This window comes from Fistularia commersonii, chromosome 32, assembly GCF_037954325.1.
Source record: "Fistularia commersonii isolate RoL2024-O1a breed Wild chromosome 32, RoL_Fcom_v1.0, whole genome shotgun sequence".
Classification (NCBI taxonomy): domain Eukaryota; kingdom Metazoa; phylum Chordata; class Actinopteri; order Syngnathiformes; family Fistulariidae; genus Fistularia; species Fistularia commersonii.
In genome coordinates, this window is record NC_141315.1 from 2954626 (window position 1) to 2978666 (window position 24041).

At 39.5% G+C, this 24041-nt stretch overlaps 1 protein-coding gene across 1 annotated transcript in view; it reads right to left on the reverse strand.

Moving 5' to 3' along the window:
- Positions 1-924: 924 nt before the first annotated feature.
- LOC147215134 (rho-related GTP-binding protein RhoN-like) overlaps positions 925-24041 on the reverse strand; it is a 35903-nt gene continuing 12786 nt past the window's right edge. Inside the window, exons 3-5 of the mRNA XM_086139941.1 lie at positions 9230-9339; positions 4409-4543; positions 925-1441 (exon numbers count right to left, since the gene is read on the reverse strand). Coding sequence (XP_085996067.1) covers positions 1187-1441; positions 4409-4543; positions 9230-9339 — 500 coding nt within the window. The 3' untranslated portion in view covers positions 925-1186. The remainder of the gene's footprint in view (positions 1442-4408; positions 4544-9229; positions 9340-24041) is intronic.

The following is a 24041-nucleotide window of genomic DNA, read 5'->3' on the forward strand; positions in this document are numbered from 1 at the left end:
AGTGGACAGATATATACTGAAGAAACATACATTTTGAAATCTTCTGGAAAATAAGCAAGTTGGTGGTGTTGTGTGTTTACAGATGATATAAAAATGGCCTGTTGACTTTAACAGAGCTCTACCCTTTTAGCCCTACTATTCTTCCATCTATTTTTTCCAGGGATACTTTTCTGTAAAATTGATTCTATTTGAAATCTCTTTTTGTAAGCAAAATGTTATATCTTCCCCAACAGAGAAATTATTTTGCTTCCCCCAGACAAAACACTGAGCTGCAAACCGCTGTGCTCGCCGCTCCACTGAGCTGAAATATAGTGAGAACAATTGCAGCTAAGATCAAATTATAAAGAATTAAAGACTTCTCACTTCTGCTTTTAACTTAGTACATGACAGCATGAACACTTGGAATGGCAGGCATTTTGTTGTTAAAAGAACATTACATATGAATGATGTTCAGACACTTATCAGAGCAAGTTGTTTTTTTATTTCATTATTACATGTACAACATAACAGTCACCCTCTGTCAACCTTTTCCCTAGACGATTATTAGAATAATATTAATTTCACAACAGTTCAGTTTTATGTGGATTATAGTGATTATGTATTCTTTTTATATTAAAAGCACTTGTGGTTTAAGAAAAAAAAATGGTGTCATCTTAGCCCACACGGTTGTTTATTCAGATTTTTTTTTTCCGCCGACTCATTATATGAGCTGGTACTTAAAACGTAATTCCCCAACATGTACAGATCACTCAGAACAGTATGCGTGCATCTTGTTGTGCTTTGTTATCTTAAACAATTAAAGAAGAAACAGCATTTCAAAACAAGAAACAACACAATATACTGTAGATCCAGACCAGCACTGCCCCAACTTGTGCCTGTAAAGTGACTTTTAAAACTGATATTTTTGTTATTTTTTTCACTTGCTTTTTATTTCCATTCATGTCCAAGACCAACTCGCCCAAAAGTATTTCAGAAAATAGCTGTTCAACTGCATAATATGGAGAGTGCTGCTTAAGATGGACAAACAGCTCCTCAAAGAAATCCACAGGATAGCATTTGTTAATGTTTTCCTCACAATGTCCTTTAATGCAGTGCAAAGATCTGACAGAATTCACCAATAAATTAAGTTCATATGCGGAATGGTTTATATCCACCGGCACACTGAAGTTGGGCCGTCGAACGGGCTCTACATGAGCACACAGCTTTTGGCCCGGTCTTTTCTGACCGCTGGCGGGTGCTCGTGAATCTCAGTCCGGGGCGGCTGCTGGGAGACCCGCTTGAGGCCGCGACGCGAGCCGGCGCGTTTCAGTGGAGGCCGATGGATTCGAGACACAGAAGCGAGGGTGGTGACGTGAAAGACATCACGGACGCTGTTCTCCGAATACTTAGACGTGCACTCCGCGTAAGCCACGGCACCGATCTGCCTCGCCAGGAGAGTTCCCTACAATGTAAAGAAATATTGACCTTTAAATGGGCCGAATAAATGCTGAAAACCCATTCCTGCATGAATCGATTTGTTTTAGTCCGTTCAAGGTGATATGTATCGATCAACAAATATACAAAGTATGTTTGTTTTTTTTTTCATTCTACAAAACATTTGACAGAGGAAAAATTGCCTTTTCAGGGGTCACATTTCTGGCAGTTTGATGGAACCATAAATAGTTTTTCTAAGCGTCACAGTCACTGTCACTTCATATTATTTTTTTCCAGACAGGTAGAGAGTATAGTGTTTTTGAACCTTTTTGCTGAAATAAGCCTGCTGTTAGTACCAGAAACAATGCAGAGAGAACTGTGTGAGACATCCACTAAAACACTGAAACAATCCACTGGGCTGCTTTACTAAGACCGAACTGAAATGCAAAGTTTGCTTTATCACTCTGTGTGTTTTCACTCTGAGCTGCTCTTTTCACTTTTACTGTTGTCTATTGATCAATTCTCAATACATAAGGATTAATTAGTGCAGCTTCTTTTTTTAAAGAGTTATCCAGCTTGAGTTTTTTGCTTGTGCCTCAAAGGGAGGTGAGTAACCCAGAGACCTGCTGAGAGGTGGTGCTTGGAAAAACGAGAAAAAATGTATTTATGGAGAGCAGACACATATTGTACTTTCTGATAAGCTAGTGGGAACCAAATCACAGGACCGCACATTTATAAAAGCAGTTGGACTTTGGATTTACGATTGAGGGTGTAATTTACCATTTATAATAGTTTAACCTGAGAAGGTCATGTGGGTGTGTACTGTATTGATTGGTTTTATTTTGTTGTTTTTTTTTGGGGGGGGGTACACTTTGTTATTTCTTGTTGAAATATTCTTGGCGTGTCAAGAACAAGAGCCTTTGTGAGTTCAGCACTGAAGAAGCCTCTCAGATGAGGGGTCAAATGTCTTCAAATGAAGAAATTCAAGTCCAGTTGCCAAGACAAAAAGCTTTTAACAAGAATTCCTCATGACCTAGATGACACTTTCTTAACCATTTTTGAAAGTGTGCTGGAAATTATGGGTTTATTGTTTGTCATATTTTTCATGATATTACACCAGGGTTTTCTTCGCCTCAGTGGTTATTGGCCAACATTCCTTGGTCACATACGGTGACACCGCCCCAATTTAGAGTCTTAACTCCGGAGCATGACTTGCTTCATTTGCCAAGCTCGGCCAAATGTAAAGTTATGATCTGGAAAGGGTTGTGAAATATTCAAGGCCTTACTTTTAGACTCATTCCCAACAGTGTTTAGCCTCGTTGTTGATCTCGAACGTGAGTCTGTTCTCCATTATCTGATCTCATGCAACAGCGACCTTGTTTAGGAGTGAGACGGCAGAATCTTTGCACGTCCATCATCTTCCCTCTGTTTGTCACTCAGTTTTTGTAGTGTTAGTGGTTGGAGTCAAATTTCTCTCGGCCATGAATTGCCCGTACTGGGGCGGTGAAAGTGTTGCAAAAACAGTATTTTGATTATGGCTTTTAAAGAAAAGGGAAGGCATTTTGTCAACAACAGGCCTCTGTGTTTCTACCAAACAAGAGAGTCTGTGTTATCCCTTTATAGATAATTATCCCTTCTATTTCTTCAAATGTGCAGCCATCATATTAATTTAAATAGTCAAGATCGGACATAATCATTTTTTCATTTCGTCTGTATGAAGCTGACAAAAAATCATGCTAAACTAATACATCTAACAGACATTTTGACTGTTTAATGTGGAAAATGTTAGATATCATACCTTCTCAAGGGTTATCTTCAACCAAAATTATATTGCTTTATGCGGATAAATCAATGATTTTGATATAATTACTGACAGGACAATAAAGGGTTTTACCTTTGCTTGATCAGAGGAATGACAAAATATTAATTTGTGTATGAAAGGCTGCCAAAAGAAGGAGGGATTCACATTTACATGAAAATAGGCTATTAAAATTCATGCATGCCTTCATTCAGTGTTCAGTACTCTGAGACATGAACAAAACAATTGTCTTATCACATATCCTGCTGTTTGTCTCGCTTTTTGTTTAGTCCCAACTCTTTTTTATGCTCATTGTAATTCTGTATTTCTTTAAGTTATAATCTGCAGCAAATGCCACTCTGGTTATTTACTTTTAGAAGTTTTGTTTATGTGCGCAGGGGAGCCAAGAATGGGCAAAAGCGAATCAGCGTTCTTGCTCAGCGTTCTTCAATTCTAATGACCTCGGGGAGTTTATGAATATAACAATGACGGAAACCCCGACACTCCATATTTGGTCATTAGAACTGAAGAAGCCTCTTGGATGAGGGGTAAAACGTCTTCAAGTGAAGAAATTCAAGTCCAGTTGCCAAGACAAGAAGATTTCAACAAGAATTCGCCATGACCTGGATGACTGAGAACCTCGAGAGACATGAATCAGCGTTATTAATAAAAATAAACGCAAATAAACATTTAAGGGGAAGTGCATTTGAAACAAAGGTATGTCATGAAGGTGAGAAACACCATGTTGTTAAAGTCTGTATCGAATAAAATGTGTTTTTCACACTAAAAATACAGGACTGTCTCCGAAAATTAGAATATTGTGATAAAGTTCTTTATCTTCTGTAATGCAATTAAAAAAGCAAAAATTACTTTTTCATGATATTCTAATATTTTGAGATAGGATTTTTGAGTTTTCTCAAGATATAAGCCATAATCAGCAATAATAAAATAATAAAAGGCTTGCGATATTTCAGTTGATTTGTAATGAATCCAGAATGGATGACATTTTTGTTTTAGTAATTGCATTACAGAAGATAAAGAACCTTATCACAATATTCTAATTTTCTGAGACAGTCCTATATACAGTTAAATTGGTGGATGACCTATTACTTAGGACAAAAAAGTTGCAGGACCAAGTTGGGAAAGTTATTGGTGATTGCCAGAAATAACGACCGAAATAGACTTTTCAAATCTCACCTGTTCATGGGTGACGGGAAAGAGTCTGTGTTTGGAGAGCTCCCTCATGACGTTCAGGTCCGTCCTCATATCCAACTTACAGCCGACCAGAACCACTTTGGCATTGGGACAGAACTCCTGTGTCTCCCCTTGCCACTGCACGTCAACAGATACGGACGTCATTGTTACAGAAGCGAATACGGTGTAGCAAATCCCAAAAAAATAACAAAGACGTGTTTTCTCATACATCTGACCATATCATGTTGACATTGTTTATCGACGTCATAAAAGGCAAGCTAATTAGAATTGGTTGTATTCCTTTTCACACTGCACGTTTGAGCCGCGTATGCAATTTGTAGATAAATAGTTGCTTTGTTTCAGAAGGAATATAAATACCATTCGTAAGAAGTCTAAGAAAAAAAGAGTGTTTGCCCAATTTCTTAATTGTCCTTGGGGACAGAGCTGTAGCCGTCCTGCTTAGGGTCTTGTGCCTGCGGGTGAGGGTTGGAACATAAATTACATATTAAATCAAGAAATTCATCCTATTTCACCATTTAAGTGTTCGTTGGCACAAACGTTTGTATGAAAGGCCCTCTCGTATTAGTCAGGGGCCGATCGATTCATCATCTTCAGCACACTTTTCAGATTATCATTGACATATACAAAACGCAAAATTTGGACACCCCATTAGAGATAAAATGTTTTTGAAAGTGACAGCAGTGACATACTGGGAGAGAGAGGGACAATGCAGATCATAGACAGAACTTGAACCAACAGACTCTTTGTTTCTGTAACTCTTTCTCTGAGAGTCTTCTTATTATCTCCTCACACCATTGCACAGGCAGACACTTTCAGCACTGTTGCTCCATTTGTTCTTGCTTACAAGGGAATTATTTCTGCCTGTGTCGTGGCTTGTTGTGGTGCTATGTAGAATGAGCTGTTACCTTTCAATGGGCCCCTATTGAATGCCGTGCAACAAGTGAATGGCAACAATTTAGATGAGACACAAAGGGCTCATGTGAAGCGCAGCTTATTGTTTGTGTTAATGTTGGGAATTGTCCTGTAGGCTGCTGCAGCTGTGAGTGTGGCTTATCAAGGGATGAAACTCATGGCTGAGTACATTCAGGAAAGTCAGTGACAATCCAGTTTATGTCCACGATAGGAATGTTTGGTTTCTACACACCCCTCCAGCACGTACTTGTGTTTTCAACTGTGATGAATGTGTACTAGATGGCGGCTGCTGGAACTGATACCGGGGTCAAGAGTAATCATCACATTATCTGATTAAACAATTTTGCCTTTTGTGTTTTTTCTGACTGATGCAGGCATTTATAGCAGAGATCAAAAAATTGTGTTTTTTTACAGGAACTGATCAGATCATATGGGATTTGATCTCTTATTCTATCACAACCACTCGTGTTCAATTGTTTTTAATTATACAGAGCATCAAAGATTCAAGATTCAAAGTGATGAGTGGATGGGAAGGAAATTGGTGTCCCTGTGCAATGAAATCCTTTGTTGCCCAGAATGAAAGATGAAATGATTTAGAAATGTGTTACACTTGGAAGAGAATGTATTTTACAACTCAAAGCTGTTTGTATGATAGACTCTAAACTTTATAAAGAATGTTTAAGTTTGAAGTCATAGATTTTTTTTTATCAAAGCAAAACATAATATGCTCGGCTTAGCTGGACAACATGCACAAATAAAACAAGGCTGTTTGAGTTTCAGGTTGGACATGTTATAATATCAGTGGGGGCTCTTAACAGTTCACAATCATTTGAATTTGCCATTTCCACTGTCTTGGAAAATTATTATGATGATAATGATTATTATTGTTATTATTTTTTATTATACTTTTATAGGGCACTTTCCATCAAAGAGCTTTACAAGTGAGATGGGGAAGGACAATCATGAATTAATGACACAATCCTGTCGGGGGGGAAATGATGGAAGGATTATTCATTTTATCTACTAAAGACTACACCCATCTGCAAGGTTGTAAAATTATTTTTGATGCAGTTCCATTTTTGGATTTCTCTTGCCATATTTGAGTGTTTAGAATTGCTCAGCAGCAACATTTATCACCCTATAACAATCAGTTTTTAGGGTCAAAGAATAATTCAGCGGTCATGTCATGCTAGACTGAAAATGCAAATGATTGAATGATTTTCAGTAACTCAAAAATTGCCATAATTGAGTTCAATCTAGTCAAATAATTTTCATCAAACTGAATGCATCATGTTCAGCTGCAGTTTAATTGCAGTCCTGATATAGGTCAATTAAAAGGTCAAAATAGGTCATAATTTCTCAGGAGACTCAGGTCTTTCAACATCTGCAGAGCCATGCTGCAGATATGCTGGGGCAGTAGGCTGAAGGCAGCCGACGCCAGCGGACTAAAGAAGCTCACGAGGAAGGCTGGATCCATCCTGAGAGTTGAATTGGACTCTGAGTGAGTCTAAGATGAGGATGCTGAAGAAGCTGCTCAGTATCAGGGAAAAAGCCTCTCAACCCTTCCATGCTGTACTGAAGTCCCACGCGCGCACTTTCAGCCGTAGACTGAGACCACCGAGGAGCACCACAGAAAAGGTCTTTCTTACCCGTGGCCATTAAATGAAATAACTCATCCCCTTTCTGCAAGAAGGAAACCTGACAGCAATAAAATCAAGAGAACGTATGTAATGTTGGAGCCTTGCGGCAAAGGAAGGCCACGTGATTTAATAAAATTCAATTCTATTCTTTTCTTTCTAACGTTTCCAAATTATTAAGATGTTTATTCTAAGATGCTGTATTATTATTCTAATTAAGAACGTTTTTTGCAATAGATTGTATGAGAGCCAAACACAGTAGAAGTGTCTCACCTGTATTTTGAAGTCCCCCGTATTGTTTTAAATTAGTTTAACACTGAGGATTGTTTGTTATGGGGTTCGACTGCCTTTATGCAATTACCCAGACCTTGTTACGATTTAGGAGCATCTGACCTTGTGATATGAATTCTTTATTATTCAATTCCGCTTTTAAAAAAAAATGACACAGGCTTTGTTGTAATCTGCACTACCAGCTACGGAGGTTGTTCAACCTCTTAATCCAACTATCTCATCTCTTTCAGTGTGTTCAGGCATTTACCCTCACAAATGTCTAAAAAGGCACCAGTAAATTGTTGTTGTTGGTGCAGCAAGTTACTTCATGTGTAGTGGTAGCTGAAACAGAAGAGATTATTTGGGATGTGAAGTTTATTGTAGTTGAGCAACAATTGTATTTGCTGAAATCACTGCAACGCTGACAGTTATCCAGGCAAGATTGTGTGCAAATATGGAGGAGAGGACATGAAAGTGTATTTTAAGCAAGTCATGTGTTGAATTTTGCAACTTTGGTCTAACTTTAGTGAAGTCCAGTGAGTCAGGTCCCTTGCCAATGAAAAAAAAAATATTTCAACCCAAGAACATGTTATTATTGAGTGTTGCTCAGCAACACTGCATCATCATAGCACCTTTGAATCCAGATGTGTCTTTGTGACCGGCTGTAACTGCTCTCATAATTTCAAGAAAATGAAATACAATGGACATCCAACAGTCCAAAAAACAAAGAAAGAAGAGAAAGACAGAAAATTATCACGCAATGCTGCCATAACAACTATCAGACAGTAACAGAGGAGTGAACGGTTGAGACATTTTTAAATGGGGTTGTTCTTCTTATTCTTTTAAGTGAGACAGGGACAAACATCTTTGGCTGGGTAATTTGATACGAGAGATGGAGATATTTCAACGGGTCCATGTGAGAGACTCGGTGTGGACCCGAGAGAATAGCGGATTTAAAATGAAATAAAAGAAATGATAAAGACCGAGTGGGTATTTCATCAGCTCGTCAGTGCTTGGAAAGAATAGCCTTTCTAAAGGGAAAATTGAAGGGTGCAAGAATTGGTTAGTCAGAGGCCTGTCAAACGTGGCAAACGATGACGTGCGGCGAGCATTTGAAAATGAAAGCTTGAAGAGAAAGAAAAATTTTGAAAAAAAAAAAGAAACAGATTGGTGATATACATGAGAGATTGATTTGAGAGCTCAAATTGTATATTATGGAAGTTAACAGGAGTGCTTGTGCACTGCTGTGCCTCTAAAACCAGAATAAAGCATCTGTCACTTTGGCATCCTGTGCATGCATTGTGACATCACTATGCTTGCCACCATTACTAGGGTCATCTCCTAAGGTCAAAGTTCAAATTACTTTGTCCACCATACAATTTAAGTGTTTTGTGTTACACAAATGGTGTCCTGGAAGCGGCGTCCCACTGAACGTTTTTGATGTTTAAAGTTGCTGAGTGATCGGTGTGAGAAAATAGATGGTCACATCCACAATTACAATCATTAGAGTTACTGAAAATGACTGAAGTTAATTACTAAATAAGAGAAAAGAAAAGAGAGAATGATTTAGTCCTGGCAGATGAAAGTGCTTCAATGAAAAGTCCATTCAAGAGAACCAAAGATGCAGTGGTGGGTGAGACAGATCTAAAAATGGTCCCAAAGGCATGCTTTTATGACCCAAAACAGGATAGAAGTGTTGTTTTTCATAAATATTTGCGGTGGCAGAACAATGGCATAGGACAACAATGGAGGCTGGCAATACAAAGAAATATGTGACATCTTTGTCTCCAGAGATGAAGAAGATGATAATAAGTCCATTCATCAATAATTTTGTTTGGGTTTTTTGGCAGATAGAGAATATCACCAGGTGTCTGGTGTCATAGGAGGAGGAGATTAAATGTTCCCCAAAACAATTTCAGATTGCGAGGCGGAAAAAAACATCAAATCGGGATAAATGCAGAATTCTGTTTAATGTGACACTCACCTTCTTCAGGACGCTGTCCAGCGTTTCTGGGCGGCTGATGTCAAAGCAGATAAGAACCGCATCGGAGTCAGGGTATGCTAAAGGCCTCACATTGTCATAGTAGGCTGAACCTGTGGGCGAAAAACACAGGTGTGGGCACACACTCCCCGCTGGATTGGATATAATTTGGGTATTGTGCTTCAGACTTTTTTATCTCAGCATGAGTCATTGCACCTTAGTCAGAGACAACTACGATTAATCATAATTACATTGGATAAACCACTAAATGGATGACTCCAGGTGGGTGTGATTTTTGCTTTTGGTATCGAGCAAAGGGACCTCATCCACAACCTCTGTGCATCTGACAGTCTTGAATAAGCCAGCAGACAGACAAGTGACAGTGGTATAATGAATAGCTCGCACAAAGCGTCACCCGGTATTTTAGAATGGCATTTTTCCAGGGGCCCAGGGTGAATTTGAGCATTGTGAATAACATTCCCTCTCCAACACTATGCGCTTTTGTGGGCAAACACGAAGCTTTGGTACCTTAACAATGTAGCATTTGACAGAAAATTCTCATACAATTTCAATAGACTCGACTGCGGTCACACAGGCACAATGCAGAATCATTTTAAAGAGCTGATTTCTGTTAACTCTCATGTAAAAAGGAGACTGAAATTAAACAAATTTAGACAAGCATTGCGCTGCATGCGGTCCTTGGCACACGAAATACCCCAATAGTGATGTTTCAAAAAGGAGTTGGGGGAGATATAAACTTAGAAACAGAAAATCTCTGTTTTTTGTACGCACAATCAAATACGATTATTCTTGTCAAAATCTCCTACTCGTGGCAACTGGACATTTCATCTATTATCCGAGAGGCTTCTTCAGTTCACATCATTCAAATATCTTGTAAAAATAAAACGATGTCCTGTAATAATAATAACCCACTTCTCTCCAAATGAATACTTTCTCAATATTATTTGGTAATAAATGATTTCTTTGCTTTAAATATCACTTGCACAGTTTGAAACGTAAGTAGATCTGTTAATAGATTTGACTGTAAAAAATAGCGATTACTATGATCCTGAAATACTGTGTTATGATTGTATCATATTGTTTGCTTTTTACTAATAAAAATTTCTATCTAAATATATGATGGAAAACTAATGTTCGGCTTTAAACTAGTAACTTTACTATACTGTCAGTGATTTCCGACAGGTGTTCTCAACTCAGCATCCTTTAAACAAAGTCAGAAAACCAGAGCAAATTTTAAACATAATACTATATAGCCCTTATTAGAAAATCATTAATAAGTTTAAATTGGGGACATTTTCAAGCTCACTTTTCAGCACCTTATTCTGAAATTTACTATTTCTTATGTATCCTCTTGTTTTGCAGGCAGATAATCTGTTATGGTTTCTTCAATAAAGTCTCCCTTATTTCTTAGACGATTTCATGAAAATTCATGCAAAACAATGTCAAGCAATTAAATGCATTTTCTGAAAGAGAGCAATAGCTGGTTGGTTAGAAAAAACAAAACAAAAAAGGAACAAGAATACAATCAAGAACAATACACAAAACATCTGCCGCATAGAATGAGGAAGGACTAATTTCTTTATATTGCCGTTATAAAACAGCGGGTTACAAAACGTCAATTCATCTGCAGTCTTTTGAAGAGTGACTGAAATATAAACCAAAAAGGGGGCTCAGCATTCTCCACATTTAGCCTCTTTGTGTTGTCCTGTCAAATTTAAGCCCCAGAGCAAACAGTATGTTTGTGTATTAGTGATGTTGTAATCCGAATTGTGTGAGGACCCCAACAATTGTTTTTTGTTTTTTTTTTGTCTTTTTTTGTCCCACTGACTAATTCCTGCTTCTGGCCTTTACACATGTGAATTCACAGACTGACACACACTCACTCACACACACACACACACACACACACACACACACACACACACACACACACACACAAACACACGTACTATCTCACTTTTGCTTTTGTAGTTTGGCATTTGCAAGCATCCCCAGAGAAAGAGGATGATTCATTCAATAACGGCTGGAGGAGGCAGGGAAGCAGAAGAAAAAGAAAAACTCCTGTGGTCCTTACAGCTCTGACACACACTCATGTACACACACACACACACACACACACATACTCAGACATACTGGCAGCAATGAACTGATGCAGACATCAGAGAGTTGCATTGATCAAATGCAGGGTTTGAGTGTGTGAAAATTGATGGAGGAGAGATACTGATACATTTGCAAAGTTTAAACACCTCATTGTTGATTACAAAATCCAATTAATGAAACAATAGGCATCAGTTGAAATAAATATTGGAGCATACAAAACCTGATCCTTATTAGTCTGTATTTGTATGAAACAATGAGCGCTTAGTTTCATGCCGCTATTCAATTGGTTGAAAGCTACTTATGAGAAAGGCCTGTCAAGATTTGGCTGATAGGAAGAAATACAAAAGAAGTCATCTGCAGAGTAAATAAGTCAGCTCCTTTGGAAAACCCACAGGTACATATCTGCCACAGCTATGAAGAATTGTGTGTGTTTGGCCAGGCGGTATGAGATTTTGTCCCACGATTGCAAAGGAACAAATTGTGTTCTGGTCATAACAGCAGAGTAATAACTGACTTCAGATATACAATTGTTACATTCCTTTTCCACATCTGCATGTTCCCTGCTATTGATGGTTTAATATTTTTATTACATTTGTTGCATGGGATCCAAGACACCCTAAAACTTTTCAATAACTGTGTGTGTCCACTTTATCAGATTCATTTAAAACATGAGGATAAATGTTAGAATAATCTAGGTTGCATTCCCAGGTGTCACAGCATGATCAATCTGTGTCTGTGTCTGTGTGCACTGTGAGATTATTGGATGTGGTTCAGATTTTGTGACCAGGAGGCATCAAGTAACCATATCCTGCATGTTGGACATAATTAATGAACCAGGACTGACTTAAAAATATTTGTTATGCCACTAAATCATGTTTGTTGAATTGTCTCATGATATCTGATTTCCTATGAGCGTTGACAAAAAGTGAGACTTCAATCTATGAATATGAAAACAGTCTCATTGTTTCAAACTCTGCACAAACTCCAATCCCTCCAGTGACATTTGGTTGTAAAAACAACGAGCAGATGTATTTTTGACTTAGGGGTGATTTACGAAATTATTTTGTACTCATGGTTGAGACATTGCAAGTTCAATTTTGACCATGTAAAAGGTCTTTCATTAAACCTTAACTTAAGTTCCTCAAATGTCACAGAGCCAGTGGTTGCAATTGAGATCTGAAAAATAAGGCTGTCTCAGAATAGTGCTACCATTTTTCACGCATTCAGTTACCAGTTATCCCACGAACAAAGTCAATTGTTTGCATGAAAACTGAGCAAACCTTGTCTGTTGAGAAAGAGAGCTTGAAATAAGCTTGAAATAAAAGTGTATTTTGAGATATGATTGCTTTTGGGTGGAGTTGTTCATCTATATTTATTTTCCTACTCAGCTGGGGGAAAAAACACAACAATGAATTGAGAGTCATCAAGGATGTGTAGTCAACTTTGCAGTCACATTCTCTTTTCTCGCCCATCTACACAGTGAAGTTTCACTTGGACATTTCCGGAGGCAAGGCGCAGTAAAAAGCAGCTTAGCGGAATGGAAAATAACATAATGAATGAATGAATGCATTATCATTTTATGCCATTCTCTTACTGGCAGAAATAATGGAGCGAGAAATATGCTCTCTCCTTTGCAAAAGTTGGCGTGCGGAGTTCCAAACACCACGTCAGTTGAATGTGAAATAAGACTGATTTACAAGATTTGTCCCAGCTCTTGCAGCGGTGTGGACACTGATTCTGTCTCGAAGAAAAACAATCTCCTTCTGGCAGAAGAGCGGCGATCAGTAATCAGAGAACACACAGAAGAACTCACTTCAAATAGCTTGGTCGCTGAACTTGCCTGCCACGAAAACAACTGTTTAGTTAGCCGACTGATGGGTTTGAGTGTTTTTCTCGAGTGTCTTCACTAATCCTGCGCTCATCCAACCAGGTGGTTCTTTATTGTTCTTTGTTCAGTCTTTTCCAAAACAAACAGGCTTTCAAAATCGATTAAGATTCAACCTGACATCTTCTGGTTTCAAAAGCAGATACTTGCCGAGGCAGTTTCAATTAAATGTCACATCTTGATAAAAAGTGAAAATCATATTAATCACATAATTAAATGCACAGGAAGTTATCCATATGTTTCATTCCTATATGCATGTACCGTAAATCTCTGTAGAATCAACTAGAATCTCTGTAGAATCAATTCTTATGTCTGTTGCATGTTTTAGCCACTGGGGGTTTGTAGGCTATTCTTGTTCAACCTTTGCTGTTCCAGACTTGGAACAGTAACCACAGTCTGAGAATACACTCTTTCAAATTGTGAATTTTCCATAATTCCCTGGCCTGCTCTATGAAGTGACAGGTTTCTTTATGTTTCTCCATATGAAGACTGTGCTTTATAAATAATTTAATTTTTTTCTTCTATATGACTTGCTGTGGTTACTTTTTTATGTTCTTCGGTGATGTAAAGTCAATCATCACCTTTTTTAAAGTTTTTTTTAAAGGGAAGTTTGGTAGAGTCACAGAACCCCAAATTCTTCCTGATGGTCTGATTAGCAATGTGCATAGCAGCTCTGCCACCATCACTGTGTGAATGGATGAATCCAGTGTAAGGCATCTTGAAACATCATGGTGATAAAAGTACAATATAAGTCAACACTATTTCCATCCATCCATCCGTCCTCCACCGCTTATCTGGAGTATCTGAGCAGTGAGGCCCGGACCTCCCTCTCCCCAGCCACATGGCCCAGCTCCTCTGGGGGGATCCCAAGGTGTTCCCAGGCCAGCCTGGAGACATAGTCTCTCCAGCCAGTCCTGGGTCGTCCCCGTGGTCTCCACCCGGATGGAAATGCCCGGAAAAGCTCATATGGGAGGTGTCCAGGAGGCATCCTGACCAGATGCGCGAGCCACCTCATATGACTCCTCTCCATGCGGGGGAGCAGTGGCTCTACTCCGAGCTCCTCCTAGATGACCGAACTTCTCACCCTATCTGTAAGGGAGAGTCTGACCACACTGCAGAGAAAACTAATTTTGGACGCTTGTAGCCGCAATCTTTTTCTTTCAGTCACTACCCACAACGTAGATTGGCCGGTAAATTGAGAGCTTCGCCTTCTGCCTCAGCTCCCTCTTCACCACAACAGACCGGTACAAAGTCCGCATCACTGCAGATGCCGCATCGATCCACCTGTCAATCTCCAGCGCCATCCTCCCCTCACTCGTGAACAAGACCCCGAGATACTTGAACTCCTCCAGTTGGGACAGGACCTCTTTCCCGAGTGGGCACTCCTCCCATTTCCAGTTGAGCACCATGGTCTCTGATTTAGAGATGCTGATCCTCATTCACTTCATCCTCGGCCGCGAACAGCTCCAGTGAGAGGTGGAGATCATGGCCTGATGAAACCAACAGAGCCACATCATCTGCAAAAAGCAGAGACTCGATCCCGCGGCCACCAAACCAGAACTCCCCAACACCCTGGCTCCATCGAAATATTCCGTCCATATAATTTATCAACAGAATCAGTGACAAAAGGCAGCCCTGGCAAAGTCCAACTCTCACCAGAAACGGGTCCAACTTACAACTGGCAATGCAGACCAAGCTCAAACACCGATCATACAGGGACCAAACAGCCCATATAATGGGGTTCAGTACCCCATACTCCTGGAGCACCCCGGATTGCCTGCAGGACACAGTCCAATGCCTTCTCCAGATCCACAAAACACATGTAGACTGATTGGGCAAACTCATAAGTAGCTTTCAAAGAAATGCCCCCTTGAGGACCCTGTCAAGGGCACAGAGCTCATCCACTGTTCCACGACCAGGACGAAAGCCACACGACTCTTCCTGGATCCGAGGTTCAACTACCCAGCAAACCCTCTTCTCCAGCACCGCTGAATAGACCTTACCAGGGAGGCTGAGGAGTGTGATCCCCCTGTAGTTGGAGACACCCTCCAATCCCCCTATTTAAAAAGGGGGGTCATCACCCAGGTCTGCCGATTCAGTGACACTGTCTCCAACATCCACACAACGCAGCACTGGCATGTCAGCCAGGACAGCCCTACAGCATCCGGAGCCTGGAGGAACCCAGGGCGCAACTCATCCAACCCCGGGGTGTGCTTTTTGACTGCTTCAGCAATTTCAGCCCAGAAGATAGGTGTTTCTGCGCCAGATTCCAAAAGCTCTGCTTCCTCATTGGAGGGCGTTTCAACAGGGTGGAGGAGGTCTCATAAGTATTCCTGCCACCGATCAAGAAACATCTCGAGTTGAGGTCAGCAGCGCCCCGCTCCCACTCAACACCAGTGTTGACGGAACACTGCTCTCCCTCCTGAGCTGCCAGATGGTGGACCAGAATCTCCTCGATGCCCACCAGAAGTTGTTCTCCATGGTCTCCCCAAAATCCTCCCACGCCCAAGTTTTTGCCTCGGCAACCACCGAGGCCGCATGCCGCTTGGCCTGCCGGTACCTTTCAGCTGCCTCCGGAGCCACACAGGCCAAAAAGGCCCAAAAGGACTCCTTCTTCAGTTTGACGGCATTCCTCGCGCTGGGGTCCACCAGCGGGTTTGAGGGTTGGCCTTACAGCCACAGCTCCAGTCTTCTGCCTCAACAAAGGAAGCACACAACATGGCCCATTTGGACTCAATGTCCCTCGCCTCCCTCAGGATGTGGTTGTAGCTCTGCCGGAGGTAGGAGTTTAAACTCCTACTGACAGGGGACTGCGTCAGATGTTCCCCTGCTTGAGCACAGGCAAGCTATTACTCCTGAAAGGTCATTCACTGCTCACTGAAATAGCAGTTAATGGGTGTATTTCTATATCGTGTATAAAATACTGTAAGTAGGGTCTGCAGACGGACAGCCAAAGGTAATGATGACTCATAGAAGGTAGATGCTTTCATATGAAAAAATCATTTAATCATAAAAAATGTTGGTTAATGTCAGGGACCTCTAATTGGTTTATGTGACTTGAATTTATCTTTTCCCACAGTTTTACTGTGACCCTAAAGTACTCCCACCAACCAGTACTGAAAAGTGTACATTATTGACTAATTTCTGGTATGTTCTCAGCGGTGGATCCACTGGAAATTATCTTGATATACACATCATGGCAATCCTCATTACATTGTGGTGGCTGTGGCTAAGTTAGAAGAGCAGCCATCACTCCAAATGGAAGGCTGGCGGTTGGAATTCCGTCTCTTTCCGTTGGCAAGTTGAAGTGTGTTTGGACAAAACACTGAAACCAGGATTGATCCCATTGGCCTTGTTAGCACCTTACATTGCAGTTCTGCCACCATCACTTGTGTGTGTGTGTGTGTGTGTGTGTGTGTGTGTGTGTGTGTGTGTGTGTGTGTGTGTGTGTTTGAAAAAAAGTTTAATGTCATCTTGTGTAAAGTGTTTTGAAACAATAAGTTGTGAAAGCGCTTTCTAGCTTGAAACCATTTACTGTGTTTCATCAAAGTATAGCTAATATAAAACTGCAAGAAATCAAGAAATAATTCATGCAGTATTGTACCTAAAAAAATTATCACATACTCACTTACTTGAATAAAGAAGAGCTTATTTTATTTGACACTAATAACACAGTTTCTCACCAATCAATCAAACCTAAGCATTACTAATAGATATAAACCCTTCGCTCACGGCAATGTTTTAGAAGAACCTAATTCTGCCTGAACCACGATGTCCTTACAAAACATAAATTAATCTGTCATTATACAGGTGGATGGATACATAAACTCTTTGTCTCTCTCTCTTTATCTGTCACACACACGCACACATTTGCACACATACACACAAACACATAGCCAGCAAGTCTTGAGGTTCCATGATGTCAGCTAAAATCCATGTTATGCACCGGAGCAGCCTCTAATGTGTATTGATCTGTGAGCTTTTCTGATCCTCTCTGGGATCTGTAGTTTGATGCCCCTCATGGGATCACTCCTGCTCTTGTAACGCAGCACAAAAAAATCCTCAGCCCATCTGTCTCCGGCTAAACCATTTGATCAAGAATAAAAGGCTTCCCGCTATCAGCATGTGTTTAGCTAAGTGGTAAGTAGGAGAGCTACTTTGCAACTTACATTTTGATTGACATGACATATATGTTCCACATACACTAGTTCAATTTGCTTAAATTCAATTCTGTTTTACAACAAGCTCCAGGATGTATAGTTAAAAATTGTGTAGCGTGTAGCTTATATATGCCTGGTTGTCACAGTGAAGCCCAGTGAAGCACAGCATCACACAGCATCCCCATATGATTCTGTCCCCTGTCTTCTTATGATGTTTGATGCTCACAAAAGCTTTGTCCTTCCATCTTGTCGGTAGTTCTCATGAGGATATAGCCCACATTTTTATCACATTCGGTAATCCACTTACATGCTGCTTTAAAATCTGTATAGCAGTGCTTGTGAAAAACATGATATATATATATATATATACATACACACACACACACTTATCTCAAAATGATGCCTCAATAATACTTAGCTGCTTGTTTGTCCTCCATAGCCGCTTATATATTTTACAGGTGACTCATGGCGAATCTCCGAATCCACTCTATATTTCAAATGTTTAAATTTATCTCCTTTCTATTCACAACATACAATTATAAGGGCCATGAGGTGACATTACCTTCTCCCTGAGACGCTACCTCAGTCAGAACGGGGATTATGGGGATCATGTTTCCTTTGCACATACTTGCATTTGTTGCATTTGATGCATATTTAAAATTATTCACCTCAGTGTTATATCCGTGCACTTTGTCTGGACAGCCATGATGTTATTTTAAATAAGTTTATCACTTGCATATATTCAAAGCTCAAAGCGAGACAACGTCAGCTGTTGTTTGCTTTCAATAAAAGTCAGTTGGTAGTAGTTTAAAGTAGTGTCTTACTACTTGATGGCAATGACTCGATTTCCTTTTTAATAATTGATTGTACACAAACATGCATCCTGCCTCCTCACTAAGATTAGTTTACTGAGCATGAACTGCTCCCCTCTTTCCTCTTTTGCCTTGCTGTTTTTTAGCATGGCCTGTTAAAAGGTTTTAAAAACATAATTAAGTGCGAGGGAAAAAGGCCTTCTCAGCGCTAGCTATCAAATACGTATTTAGAGCAGGGGCTTTTCTCTGGTTTTTCATTAAAATGTATGCAGTTCAGCTGCAGTTAATGACCTTATAATGACCCTAAGCCATAAATTTCAAAAACTATGAAAAAGATGAGCTCATAGCCAAAAACTAAAGTTAATGTAAGGTCTTCGTCATAAAAATGGTGTTAATCATGTCCTGTTTTTGCCACACCAAAATTGCATCAATGACACCTTGATAGATAAAGCAAATCATTTCTACACATGGATCGTTTTAGTCCATGCATAAGCAATAGTCAAGCTATTACTTCATTCTCTGAAGCTGTTTTTTTTAACTCCATTTTTATTTAGTTTTTCTCATACATTAAGTACCAGTCCAAAACTCCTTGACTACAATCTCGTATTAGTAAAGACATGACAGGTGCCCGTTGTTTAGTAAGGATGGCCTTCTGAAGTCTTAATAATTATGTCATTTGCTCCATCCGATATATGTCTTTTTTACTTTTTGGATCCATATATTATATGAAGAGCGATCCGGTTTTACCCACCTAATGGCACCTTTTAATAGTGCTGTGAGCAATATGTTTAGGAGGTATTTTTCATCCTCTCTGTCTCTATCTATAGGGCTTTGTGAAATGTCCCATTTGAAAACTGCTTTGAGGGCGTCAAAGACTTCCTGCCAAAATAAGCTCAGTTTAGGACAAAGACAGAAAATATGTGTGTGGTTGGCAGTATCTTTACCACAATTCCTCCATCAAGAACTACAAGGTGTCGGCCCCGTCTTAGCTGTTATTTCTGGTGTTCTGAAAAACCTAGTAATTACTTTCCACTTGAATTGCCTCCAGGAGTTTGAGTTTGTCGTCCGGTGTGCCTCAATGCATATCTCCTCTCAGGTGTCCATTGGTCTGTCAGTGTTCATTTCCACCTCCCATCCGTCTTATCTTCTGGGATAATTTGTAGATATTGTATTATACGGCTTACCAATTATTTTCTTTTCCCTATTACTTATTGCTAATAGGAACCTTTCCATGGGGGTAGGTCTTCTTAATTTTTCCCACCTCTTGTGCGTTGTAAGGAAAGATCTTAACTGTAGTTATCTAAAAAAGTCTGTCGTCAGGAGATCAAATTCCTTTGTCAGCTGTTCAAATGTTTTAAGATTGTCGTCCTTGATCAGTTGATGTTAATAGTTAGACTTTTCTCAAAGTTGAGCCATCGAGTAAATGGATTGTTCTGAATCCATGCAATCATTGGCTTCATTTATGCATCCAAGAAATAATATTTCAGGTTTAGAAATTTAAGACCTCCATCCGACGTGAGCGATTGTAAAGTTTTGAGTCCAATTTCAAGGTGCTTATTTTGCCGGATACATTTAAATGATAATTTGTTAAGGTGATCAAAGGTTGGTTTAGGAATTTCCACAGGTAACATCTGGAATAAATAAAGCAATCTGGGCAGGGCATTGATGCGGATACTTTCTACTCCACACAGCAGGGAGAGTGGGAGCAAGGATCATCTTTCCAGGTCACTATTAATATGCAGAATTATTTTATTGTAGTTTACATTATATAACGTTATATAGAATTGGGGGAATGTTGATGCCAAGATATTTGACCGTACCTGATCTTCTCTGTAGCTTAACTGTTTCTGAAACCAGATCATTTATATCTATGGCATTCGCTTTATCTACATTTATCTTATATCCAGAATAATACCAGTAGCTGGATATTTGCTCCTTTCCATATGAGATTGTTGAGCTGGGTTCCATTAAATATACTAAAACATCATCTGCGTACAACAAAAGTTTGTGCACTTCTTTTTTTTATTATAATTCCTTGTATGTTATCATCGTCAGCAGTTCAATGCTAATATCAAACAGCAGGGGTGATCAAGAGCAACCTTGTCGGCATCCTCATTTTGGTGTAAATCTCTCTGATCTGTATCCATTAACCTTAACAGCTGCTTGTGGTGACGAATAAAGTGTTTGAATCCAATTCATGAAATTAAGACCAAATCTAAATAATTTTAATTTTTAAAGGAGAAATCACCACGATACCCGATCAAATGCTTTTTGTGCTTCTATGGATACGATTTTGTATCTCTTTGATGAGATATTTTATATAATGCCGTACATTATCTCCATAAAAACCTACCAGTGAAAAAGCCTGTTTAGTTAGGGTGTATAATTTGAGTAATTATCTTATTTACCCTTCTAGCTAGAATTGCAGTTTGTATACTCGAGTCTTAAGTCGCCTAAAAGACTGGCATTCAGTCGGGTCTTTAACCTCTTTATGAATTACAACTATAGTTGCCATCTAGGGCATATCTGTATGCATTAAGTAACAAGGGTGCTAGCAGGTTTTCAAAGGTTTTATCAAATTCATTGACATATCTATCTGGACCTGAAGTTTTGCTATTCTTAAGTAATGAAATCACTTTCATAATTTCCAATTCCCCAATCTGCTTATCTAACTCCTTAGCTGTTCAGTCTGTCAGTTCAGTTCTCTGAAACCGTTTTGGACAATTTTCCACTACGAGAATTCATGTATTCCATCCGCCAGTGGGAAGAAAAATGCAATTAATAAAGGGAGGCTGAATTTTATAACCCTCCAAAGTAATGAGTCTTTTCCTTGACAGAAATGAAAAAAAAAACAAGACAGGGCGTCAGCAAAGATAGTGCCTATAGAAACGCTTTCCATTGTGATGCAGGAAAAAATGCAATAAAAAACAAAAGTGGAGGAACAACAATCACAAGACACCTTTCTATGAGTCAGATGCTGTGTAACAGAAGACTGTTTTAACTGTGAGAAGAGTTAAGGCTTAAAAGTTTTAATGGATTCATTTAAAAAAAAACAAAAAAAAAAACAATCTTCTCCAGTCAACAAATACTTGTTTCCCAACAAACCAGTGGTTGTTCTTGAGCATGTTTCATTCAGCATCCTCAGAGCCACAGTTCAATCTACCAAACAGACCCAGCAATTCACAGCAGAGCCATCCTCTTTCACAACACAGGACGTTGCATAAAATAAGGAACGTTGCCTCAAAATATTCTGGTCCAACTGTCCAATTTGGGGGCTTTATTTGTTAGTATTCCTCCTGGATTTCACTGACTGTGTCATCTGGGACCGTGCTGCGTGCATTCCCCTCTGTTTTGTGTTGCCCTCCGTTTTGCTTTGTGTGTTATTTTCTGTTTGAATTCCTGCTTTGTATCCTTGTCAGCCTAGCTCTGCTCCAATCAGCTCCCTCCCAGCACTTACACGGTTCACCCATCTCAAGTTGTGTAATTATTTGTAGTCAGGATTTGTTGGAATGTAGATTCCATAACTTTTAACGGACAAAGTCTACCGATAATGAATTAGTATTCATTATGCAAGGCTAACAATGGAGGTCTATAGGTCCAGGATGCACACGCAGAGGACTGTTCTCTAGTCTGTCAATAGGCATCATGGAGAAAAGATGAATTTCCGGGCAAATGTATCCCTTTTTTTTAAGAATAGGCAGAAAACAAACATGACATTAAGCTCAGAAATACAGTATAAATGATTATGTTTTCAGATTTCACCTCAGGTTTGTCACTCATATTGATATTTGTGTGCTCTAGATAGACTCAGATTAACATAAACATTCAATAAAGAATCATGCATTACTGTTAATCTTTATTCAGCCCTTTTGGGGTTGGTTTTATAATTGTGAAAAGATAGGAACCATATAATATATTCTACATTGAAAGTCAGGGATCTCGTTAGTGATTTTTAAATGCTTTGGAGATAGCTCTGCTTCTGTTTTTGTTGGAACCCTACATCACAAAACAAAACAAGACAAAACAAAACAAAACACAGACCGCTGTTGTATTTTGGGAAATGTCTGTCATTAGTCAAGCTCAAAGCTGCTAAGTGACTGATAAGAGACAATCAGGCGATACATTATATCTTTCACTATTCATGGCCCTGCATAATTTCAGAGGAGTGGATTGCATACACACACCCGCCTGTGTGCCATACACACACATGCACACAGAGACGTGTACACCTCCAAATGCAGCAAATGATTATTAATCCTTTCTCACAACTTCCAATACAGCACAGCAAAGCTCATTAAAAATGAAACCTTGCTTGGCTCACCCTTGTCGTTGCAAAGAAATAGTATTTTTGTTTTTGTAATTTTTTTTTTATGTTTCCATCCCAGTCTGAGGTGAAATTGGAAGCAATATTCAGTGCAACTGGTCGATAAGTTTGCAACATAACACAGCCCAGGCATCACGCTGTGCAAGATACAGAGACAATTTAGGTCATTATCATACAGTAACAGGCAAACGCACACACACACACAGACACACACACAGACACACACACGCGCGTGCGCACACACACACACACACATACACACTCAGCTAATGTCTAATCACTCGGCGTAAACATTCTGAGATGCCCTGCAGAGCAGGCAATGTGCTCTCTCTCCTGGCTAAAGCGACTTCAGATTTCTCTGCTGTACGGAATTCTAACCCAATATATTTTCGATTTCTTTGGCATCACCATAAAACAAACTGTCACTGAGCTGTGAATAAAATTGTTTGTAAAATGTTATTTCAATAGTTAATTGATTTAATCTGCCTGACACATGAGGCAGCATCATGACAGTATTTCTCAGAGGTGATGTCTATTGAACAGAAATGTGATAATAATAAAATATGATATTAAGGTTGCTGTATCTGCTGACCTTGGAATGGTTAATCTCCCTTTCACCTGTGCTTTCAAAGAATTCTCTTCTTTGAGGTTGCTGTTTGCTGATTTTGTCATAGGTATTTTGGGAAATTTTGATAAAAAAAACAGGTGGATGCAATTGAATAACTGAATAAAAGGACACACTACTTATCATGGAGAGAAATAATGAAATCATGTGTCTACTCCAAAACACGTGCCCCCCTGTTCACCCACCCCAGCTAAACTTGTATTGTGAATCATCAGGTTTGAGTATTTAAAATGTGTACATGGATAAATACATGGGGAACATATCTAAGAACAGATTTCTGGGCCTCCTACTGAAGTTATCAATGATGGATTTTTCGATGATGAATTCTGCAGGATGTTCTGGCATATCTTCCTAATTCAGTGGGCACAGAGGGAGAGCACTGTCAGCAAGAGCCGCTTTGCCTGAAATCAGCAGTAATCCAGTAGGATTCCCCAGAATTAATGACAGAGGGAGCAGACTGGCATCTGGGTTTTCTCCCTTTTACATTAAACATCCTGACTCCTGGTGTGATTTTATGTGTCATCAACTGCAGCGCGATGTGCAGCTGTGATTCTGAGTTCAGACCCAGGGAGATGGGAGCCTGTGAATATCTCATTTTGTGGAAACAAACATTTTGTCCCGCCGCTTTTGAGCCCCGGAGATTTCTGACAACACAGCAGAAAGAAAATAAATGAGACTGAAATCTACAAGAAAGCTCTGATAACATACAGATTGCATAATCTACATCAACAACATGTGACTTTGTTATATTTTGCTTCAGTTCAAATAAAATCCAATGCTTTTCATCACACTTGGAATATGACACTACTTGTTTTAATCTTACATAGAGGAATTGTATCTTTGAAAATGCGTTATAAAGTACTTATGTGAATGCTAACATGGTGATCT